General features: G+C 45.5%; 1 protein-coding gene across 1 annotated transcript in view; it reads right to left on the minus strand.

Annotated features, from left to right (window-relative positions):
- Positions 1-7,075, minus strand: part of ptprub (protein tyrosine phosphatase receptor type Ub) — a 143,083-nt gene extending 136,008 nt beyond the window's left edge. Inside the window, exon 1 of the mRNA XM_084471924.1 lies at positions 6,999-7,075. Within this exon, the coding sequence (XP_084328050.1) occupies positions 6,999-7,068 (70 nt within the window). The 5' untranslated portion in view covers positions 7,069-7,075. The remainder of the gene's footprint in view (positions 1-6,998) is intronic.
- Positions 7,076-9,954: the final 2,879 nt, after the last annotated feature.

Raw genomic sequence — 9,954 nt, forward strand, 5'->3', positions numbered from 1 at the left:
CCCTCAAGCTTGTGGGATGAACCGTGCAGACTGGAATGGAAGAAAAGAAAAAACAGGATTATTTTTCTTTGGAGGAGACGGTGTGGGGAGATTGGTCGTCTCCCTGGGACACCATGGCAGATGAACAGATCGATGGACCCCTGAGGGCCCGCGGTCGCTCCGACGGGCAGCAGTAATTCACCGCTCTGCCAAAGCTATTCCACATCTGCACCCTGACTTATGGCATGCGGATGAGCCCGAGACAGCGGCCATGCACTCATACTTTAACGGCAGGGCCGCAGAAGAGCAAACACGAGACTTTACATCACACCAATTAACAGAGCCATGCTGCTGACCGAAGGTAAAAGCAGTTCACTGGCGCTTCATCGCTCCTGATTAGCAGCCCCAGTCTCGCTGACTCCCAGTGTGTTAATACACTGGCAGCGCGTTCATTCATCCATTAGTCCCAAGGCAACACTGCCCCCCTTGTCAAGGAGAAGGAAAAAATAATGAAATAACATGAGCGGGGCTCAGTGCAATCGGCCGTGTCTGGGCTGCAGACGTAGCACATTGACTGCATCGGTGCAACCAGCCATCGTTCCTCACGGGGGAGATGGAGGAAAGTGGGGCATGGCCTCCCACATGTCCGTCATGCATTAATCTAAGGACGACGGGGCACACATCACACCAGGAATCAAACCTAGTATTTTTGACATAGTCTGTTGGATCCATGGACATGTCACCGTCGACGCTGAGATGGCCGTTGATTGCCTCGTCAGGCTGGTTGAGGAATCAATAGATCTCCCTTTATTCCATTGTTTCCCTTCAGCACCTGAATCAGAACAAAGCCAGCAGGTTCAGAGTTCCTGAACCCACTTTACTAGCATCACTAAACAGGCTGCTTCAAGTGGGCTGAGATTATGTAGACTGCAGATTACTGCAGGTGCTGGGACTGGCTACAATAGAAGTGTTACCTGCCTTGCAAGACAAAGACAGGTGGCTCTCGTTTCATGTAAGTGGAAAGTCAATTGAAGGGTACAGGGCTGAGACTGTTTCCAGGTGAGAGCGATGCAAGTGGTCAATCACCACTGAAATTATACAGTTTGGCAACACAGTTGTACGGTGTATTGAAGGTCCCTCACAGCTCTGTGCCATGTCGTGTTCATTTAGGAGGGAAGGTGTGTGCGACGTTGGGAGATAAGTGTGGAGCTGATAGGAGTAGCCGTTGAGGACCTAGGAGAGGAGATGTCTTTGCCTGAAGGGCCGCATCGGTCAGACAGGAAGTACAGCTTTGTTTGAGGTGGCAAGCATCACTGCACAAAACCAACACACACCTGCTTCCTTTACGGAGCCAGCGGGAGAAGAATAGATCTGAGTGGACTGTTTTGACTTCCTGTGGAACGCGAAGGGGGTTCAAATTCCAGGCAACAGATATCTTGCGCGACAGGTCAGAACTTGACGTGGCTCCAGCGGGCCCCCGGCCGGCCGCCGGTCAGGAACACTGGTCCGGAACGCTCCTGTTCACCGAGGAACAGAGGGACTGCGGACGTGCCCGTGCTCCTGCGGAAACGAAATGTAAAAGAAGTGAACGACGCCGATGGCTAAAAATAAAGCTCACAGCAGAGCTGCTCTCCTCTGGGTGGGGACCGGGAGCAGCCGTTACAGCATCAGTCTTGCAGACCCACTTTCTGCATATTGAAGCTCGCTACCTCAGGGAGGCACACAAAGAAACGCTAGCTCGGCGGCAACTCCCAGCCGCTGCCTTTCCTCATGTTCCCCCTCGCGCTCCACAGTCAGGCAGAGCTGATCCAGGCAAACAAACTATTCTGGAGTAGCAAGAAATGTGTGTCTGTGTTAACCGGTACCTTCCCGGTTTTACATTATCCATTTAATAATAGTACAGTGTTTGGAATACTGCTTACAAAAACATTCATAGCACAACTACGCAGACGGACGCTTTTGTAATAATTGTATAAATCTATGGTAATAAGCCTGTCTAACTGGTTCTTTGATGTTGGAGAGGATTTTCAGAGGCATCTGTGCCTTGCTCGGAACAAAATTTGAAACATCCCCCATGTGTAAAACCCAGCAGCCAGTCGTCTTTAAAGCGATGCCTGGGCGCTGGATTCCCAGCACTACTTCAAAAGCCTGGGGTCACACCAGGCGCCACTTTGATGAATCTAAGTAACGCGACTTGCCTGCGCTTGAAAGAATGATATTACATTATGATCACCTGGGTGGGATGAGAGCATGGCTCCGTGACGCCAGCAGGAGGAAGGACAGGCTAACGGCCACGCGGGCCACTGGCCACACTGGCCACTGGTTTTCAAGGGGAACTCTGGCCAGCGAGGGACTCAGGGGCCCCAGGGCCACAACACAAGCACCTGAACAGATTCAGGGCCGTCTGATCGGACAGCAGATGACCTGCCTGCCGGGCAGTTCCTCCATGACTTCTGTTGCTGACTTCACACACACACGTGCACAGACACACCACACCCACACGTGGACACACACACACTTTTTAATATCCTTGTACAATCTGCTGTGAACATTGATGGCATATGGCACAGCATGATAAATAGCACTGAAATGAAAAAGCGTCTGTACAAAAATCAAATGCTAATGAATTATAGGGAGTAATTTACATTTAATAACTAACATGGTCAAGGACAATACAGCAGAATAACAGGATCCCCGTCTCCATATGAAATGGAAGCACAAGGACATACTTCTGACACAGGCCTTGAGTCTCAATGGATACTACACACAGCATGCTGATTAGCTCCGTTCACCTCAATGCTCAACCACCAATCTTGACCCACAATGGAAAAATGTGCATGGGTCAAGTGACGCCACAATAATGTCTACGTCTCCATGGCTAATGTTGCGTGCTCACTTAGATCTTTTCTAAAGGACCAAAATTAGTTTTGTGGCTCTCCACTTGTGGGCACTATGGACCGGTCATGATTCCTGACCTTAATAATAAGTGTCAGGTGTAATTATACTGCCTCACTGTCTCTTAGAGTGGGTCCTTTCAAGAGCATTGTGTTAGCTTCCTGAAATAGCCACGGCCCCCTGCTACGGCAGAGCAGGCTAAGAGAGAGACGGAGAGGCTAAAAGAAAGAGGGAGGCCAAGGAAGGGAGAGGCTGAGAGAGAGAAGGAGAATCTAAGAGAGTGAGGGAGAGGCTAAGGGAGGGGAGAGGCTTACAGAGGGAGTGGCTAAGAGAGCAAGGGAGAGGCGAATATATTGAGGGAGAGGCTAAGAGAGAATAAGGCTAAGAGAGGGAGAGGTAGAGGCTTAGAAAGCAAGGGAGAGGCTAAGAGTGAGGGAGGCTAAGAGAGCAAGGGAGAGGCTTAGAGAGAGAGGGAGAGGCTAAGGGAGGGAGAGGCTTTGCAAGGGATAGGCTAAGGGAGAGAGGGAGAGGCTATGGGGGAGGCTTACAGAAGGAGTGGCTAATAGAGCAAGGGAGAGGCTAAGAGTGAGGGAGGCTAAGAGAGTAAGGGAGAGGCTAAGAGAGAGAGGGAGAGGCTTACAGAGGGAGTGGCTGGGAGCAAGGGAGAGGCGATGGGTGAGTGAGCCCTAAGAGAGCAAGGGAGAAGCTAAGGGTGAGGGAGGCTAAGGGTGTGTGAGGCTAAGAGAGCAAGGGAGAGGTTTAGAGAGGGAGAGGCTAAGGAAGGGAGGGAGAGGCTGGGCTCCCCCTCTGGAGGAGACACAGACGTGATCCTGTGGAAGGCATGGCCTCATACTCAGGAGACCTCCAGAGGCACTTTGCCTCGGCCACACAAACATGCTCACCACCCAGCGCTTGACCTTTCTGCAGAGCAAGCAGACGAGTCAAGAGGACTCAGACATGCTCAGCCGCTACCTAGCACAGCCAATTACAACCACGAGGAAGAGGATGGTGAGGAAAGAGAGGGCGAAGGAGAAGTATTCACAGGCACAATGGCTGAATAAAACATAGCCAACTGCCTCTATATTAAACACAAATGTCTGTGTACATAAATAAACAGATAAATGAAAAGGACAAATCTCATAAGCTTTAACAAATGAAACTATAGTTTGAGACATGCTAGCCAATTGGCTACGCCTGAGCTCACAGGGAGAGGGCACACAAACCAGGGCCCTGGCATCTGGTAGAATTCTCTGAACACACAGATGGATACATTTCATATTCCAGGTCGGCAAGAGGAGTGAGCCAGTCGGGAACTGGCGTTCCTCCACATCTCCCGGCGCAGCGATAGATCAGAGCGAGGGAGGTCAGCAAACAGGCTGCAGAGTCACCACCCCGCTCCTCAAACGCCTAATCACACAGAACTGCTGAAGGCAAAATGGACACCACCCATGGGCCACAGAAAATCCAGCTTTAGTCTCTGAAAAAAACCAACAGCGTCTGATGATCTATGCACCTATCAATCTCCCCTTCTTTCACACCCTTTCTATCCCTATCGCGACTCTCTCAATTTTTCTGCCACTTCCTGCTGTGTCTTTTTTTTTGGGACAGATTTCTGTCATATTGCCCAGACTCCCACCAAGATGGAAAACAGCCATTTCTTCAGGAGAACATTTAGGACCAATCCAGCCCGCCTCTCACTCTCTACCCACAGTACTGGCCTTGTGGCCTGGCTTAACCACCATATCTGTAGCACATTATCATCCAAAAACAACTTCAACATTGTGCTTCATTACTAAGTAGTTGTGCTTGAAATATGTCTCCAGCTTACTGTTAAGTAACTATTTTAGTGATTAACTGAAATGCTACCAGAACAATAACACATCATGGCATTGATATTATGCTGAACAAACAGCACACATTTTATAAATAACACCATGCTTCCTTAATTACTTCCTAGCTTCCTTCCTCCCTTCCCTTCCATTCTCTCTTCATTCGTCTTCCCTAAAGGTCAGTGATGGACAGAACATCAGGCCTTAGCATCGTCTGGCATTAGAACATTTGATTTGTGACATAGCACAATCGTCCCGGATGACGTCACTCGGGTCCACAGTGTTTCTACAGTAACAGTGAGTGGCCAGATGGCCAGCCAAAATCCCTGCCATTCCCATCGGGAAGCACAGAGATGTACAAGTATCAGGCTAGGATTCGCATCATTAAAATCAGGAAAGGGTGGCCAGGATCCTTCCTATCTGACACAGGTTGTTGAACAGAGATGGAGGTACGATTGGGTTCCATGACCCAGCTTCAGTTCAAAGTAGGACAGACAAAACCTTTTCATTATCCTCACAGATGAGGCTGACTGTAGAAAAGACACTCGATATGGAAATTATGAATTTCAATTCGACTGGCAGAATGGCCCTGAGTTGTGCAAAAGGCTGGATTGAGTGAATTTCTGTCTGCTGCTGTTCTCACCGAGGTTAAGATACCTTCTGTCTGCTGCTGTTCTCACCGAGGTTAAGGTTCTGTCTGCTGCTGTTTTCACCGAGGTTAAGGTTCTGTCTGCTGCTGTTCTCACCGAGGTTAAGATACCTTCTGTGGGTTGCTGATCTCACGAGGCTAACAGTGAGAAACCTTCTGTGTGCTGGTGTTCCCACAGAAGTTATACGTGCATTTGGGGGTTGAGCCTTAGTTCACCAAAAATGCCATCCAGAGCTTGGATTGGCTAATGGGAGGGTAATAGTCCAGATGGTCGGGCTTGCAACGCCCCAGCAACCCAACTAAATAACCAACAGCATGTTCATTTTTGCATGAGGACATTATCTCACCGATCCTTACTGAAGAACCGCTGTTCCATTGAGCACGTTTAATGAACTCAGTGATGAGATCCGTCTTGTGTCTCCTCCCATTCCTTTTAATGATCTGCTCCACTCGTCTCTCTAAGAAGACACATTCACCTGGTAAATCTGCTGCCTTGATCTGTGATATCGCATCTCCAGATGAAGGACGCTGGTCACAGCACACAGCACTACATCAATGAGCAACACGAACTGGAACTCAGATCCTGCTTAGAATAACACAGGCTTAGAAATAAGTCCAATAACTGCTGTTGTGTTTTGTGCCAATATCAAATGTCTAAGTTAAAGCCCTGCATTGTATAGCCAAAACCCCTTTCACTCAGATATTAAAATGTGTGTGTGTGTGTGTGTGTGTGTGTGTGTGTGTGTGTGTGTGTGTGTGTGTGTGTGTGTGTTCGTGCGTGTGGGAGACGTGAGATCAATAGAAAACGGCTGTATCGAAATGTTCTAATTTGATAAGAATGAAATATCAAAGAAGCTGAAACACCTATATTACATATATTTTCATTGGTAAAATGGACTCAAAACATCAATTCTGCTGTTTAAATTAAGAGCTATTTCTCTGGATATCATTAAATTGTAAGAATATAATTAAATTAAAATATGAAAACAAATACAGTACTGCAAATATACTTTGGAATAACCTTGGACCAAAATAAACATCGTAGACCAGCTATAAATCACGGCTATAAATCACCATGTAGCATTACGGGAAATATTGTTACACACATACGCGCATATGAGAGGAACATTCAACTCTATCTCCCCAAATAGCACAATTTAGTTACAAAAATGTTGAAATACATGAATGACAGAATGACAAATGTATTGCGCACTTTTACAAAGTGTGCAAGTTCAGTGAAAACGTGTTTCATATCCCATCACGCCAGTCCATTTAAAGGTGAGCCTGAGCGAACACAAGACAATGCAGTGCATTCCGCTGGGAGGAAGAGGAGCGCGCTTCTGCCCACTAGGTACCAGCCGTAACCTCCCCAAATTGAGCACCAGTGCTGCCTCATTATTTGATAATATAAAGTTAGAGACGCTTTGACTGAAGTTAGAGCTACAGTTGCCAGGATATGCCATACAGACCGTTGTACCTATTCATTGTGTCATTATTTCAGGCAGGACCTTGGCACCAGGACCTTGTAGACTCTTTGTGCGACACAAAGTTGTTAACCCAGTTAGAAGTGCTTCCTCGAAGATCACTGATCATTGATCGAGCTACAAAACTTCCCCGAGTTTGAGATCAAGCAAAATAAGTCTTACCTGTTGGCCCCTCGATACCATCAGCGTAGATCTGAACAGTCAAAATCAGCAAAAACGCGCAAGTGTTCATTGTGCGGTTTTAGTCCATTTCCAACGTGCACAAGAATTCATTTCAGTGACTCCTTAATGTCCGACACGTGGAAAATGTAATATGAAGCACATCTATCATATATTACAGACTTCTTGGTGTGCGGAGTTGAGAGACACTGAACCGAACGGGGCAGCGCTAGTCCTGCTAACTGACGTCAGTGTAAACACTTTTTTCTCTCTCTGCTCTCCACAGATGAAATGGTGGGATATTGGCGCCCCCAAGTGATGCTTTCTAGTATGAAACTTTTAACTCCACTTCTCAGGAAATTCCGGAGAAACCCAAACTGAAATATTGTGGCGAGCAACACGGGAAGGACGAGACGGGACCCCAGGTTAAGCAGTCAATGAACTCCCGCGCCCCATACACCGCTCAGCTACGGGAGTTGCCTTTAATTGCACGCACGCACGCACGCACGCGCACGCGCACACGCACACGCACACGCTATAAAACAGAACACGGCACACCTGACCAACACAAACAACACTCTCACTCCCCGTCGCGATCACACTACACATCACACAATAATGGAACACCACACAATTAACACCTCCCCAACAACCAACCCCAAGGTAACCCAGGGGCCCCGAAAAGGTCGAAACCCCTAAAAGAGTTGCACCCCCATAATCCCTTGCGTAGGACCCGCATGGGCATAATTGTTTAATCTTCATTATCTTTATCCCAGGTTTGCAGCTCATGTGGAAGCACTTTGATTCTATTCCAATTGAACATCACAGCTGTTTTATTTCGTCATTCCTACCACACAACCACGTGATTGAACAGAGCATTGTGAAATGAGACACCTTAATCTGCTGCTCGCTGCTTTATGGCCAAAGGGAACGATCCAACATTTTGTTGAAACCGGTGTCGTTGACAGAAACAACGATGGCTCAATTGGATCAGGAGGGCGTTACGCACGCTATGTTCCCATGTGAGCAGGGGATGGTAGATTCAGTTAAGTGGCATGAGCGAATAAACACATTGCCCTGCAGTGAGACGGAGCTTTACACTTGTGTATTTCCGCCAGAATGAACGATGTACTGCCTTGCAAATTACTTAATTGAACCAATAAGGAAAACGTCTTCGTCAAACTTACAGTGCAATCACACCTCCATGATCCAGGGCGATCCAAATTGTCTGTCCTAATATTGAGGGCATATGTTGTTCCAATAGATTTTAAGATGAAGTGTAATTTTATCCATGGCATCTAATTGAGATAACCATATATGCAAGAGATTATGCTTGTGTATTAAAAAAAATATATTGATCCAAAGGAAAGGAAAGAGGGCCGTTCAAGACGGCCGACGAGGCCGTGATAAGCAAAGCAATCAGATAGGATCGAAGCATGGCTCATCTGTACGCTTATGGTAAGACCAACGTTTTTAAAAAAGATGTAGATGTTGGTCTATGGAGGTAGATTTGTGTCTTTATTATGCAATCAAACAGAATAGGTTTGAGAGCAAAACTTTCCACACTGCAATCAAAAAATAGATTTGAGAGCAAAACTATCGACACTGCAATCAAAAAATGTTTTATTGCAAGTAAAATAAATGTGAAAAAAAGTATAAAAAATGTATTAATGGGAATCCAAAAGTTTTGTCTCTCGTTACTAACTGTGGATGTTGCCAAGCTGTCACTCCGATCAAGACTGGCCAATAGAGACGTGTCTTACATCTTTCGGCGTAGGTCCCACCCACGAGATTCAGCTCAACAGCAAGCAAAACTTTTGGATTCGCAAGCAAAACTTTTGGATTCGCAAACAAAACTTTTGGATTTGCAAACAAAACTTTTGGATTTGCAAACAAAACTTTTGGATTTCCATTAATACATTTTAATCACATTTATTTTACTTGCAATAAAACATTTTTTGATTGCAGTGTCGATAGTTTTGCTCTCAAATCTATTTTTTGATTGCAGTGTGGAAAGTTTTGCTCTCAAACCTATTCTGTTTGATTGCATAATAAAGACACAAATATACCTCCATACCTTTCAGAGCAATTTGTCATTTATTATTACAATTGAATGTGGTATAACAAATATACAGGACATATTTTATATGCAAAGGTTTAATAGCATAGACAAGGTAAAGAACCGTCAGGTGCCTAAAGTCAAGTAATGTAAAAGTTTCCCTGATTCAGACAACAGCACCTTTGAATGGTCATCGTAGAGTACTGAACATGTCTGCTGATTGTAACCCTATACGTATAATTTGGCAGTAAGTGCTGGGTGTGTATGTGCATTAGGTCCAGTTTACAAGATAATTACACGTTATATTATTCCCTTTCCCTTAAAACTTAAAGTATGATATAAATGTTTCCTCTCTACTTACATAGGCCTACCTTTGAATCAAATATAAATAGTAAAAGAAGAAATAAAGGGTGACTATTACTATTGGAGAAAGACATCAGCATAATGTGATAACTTACAAATATACCGGCATATGGAGGTAAAGTTATTACTTAGGTTCATGTCTTTTAGTTTATATAAACAAGTATATTAATAAACACCTATAAAGACCTTCATTTAAAATAAAGATAAAAATACCATAATGTATTGCTATCCAAAATGTGCAATAATGAAGCAAAAACCTTAATCTGGACTTCTTGAGTTGTACGACATTAAAGTCATCGTCACAACTTTGCTACTTTTTGCTACATTTTCCGGCGTTTAACTTTATGTAACTTTCACTCTATAAAATCTGTAATCATTTAGAAAAGAATACCACTACAAGAGAGAGACCATCTCTTCTGCCAGTCTGTTTGAAGGGAAAGAGCCGCTCCACAAGGTGCCCTAGTGTCTATGTTATCCCAACAGGCGCTCCCACACACACACCGCTACACACACTTACACACCGCTTCACGTCGACGG

Source organism: Micromesistius poutassou, assembly GCF_964030765.1.
Source record: "Micromesistius poutassou genome assembly, chromosome: 8".
In the NCBI taxonomy this organism is placed as follows: Eukaryota; Metazoa; Chordata; class Actinopteri; order Gadiformes; family Gadidae; genus Micromesistius; species Micromesistius poutassou.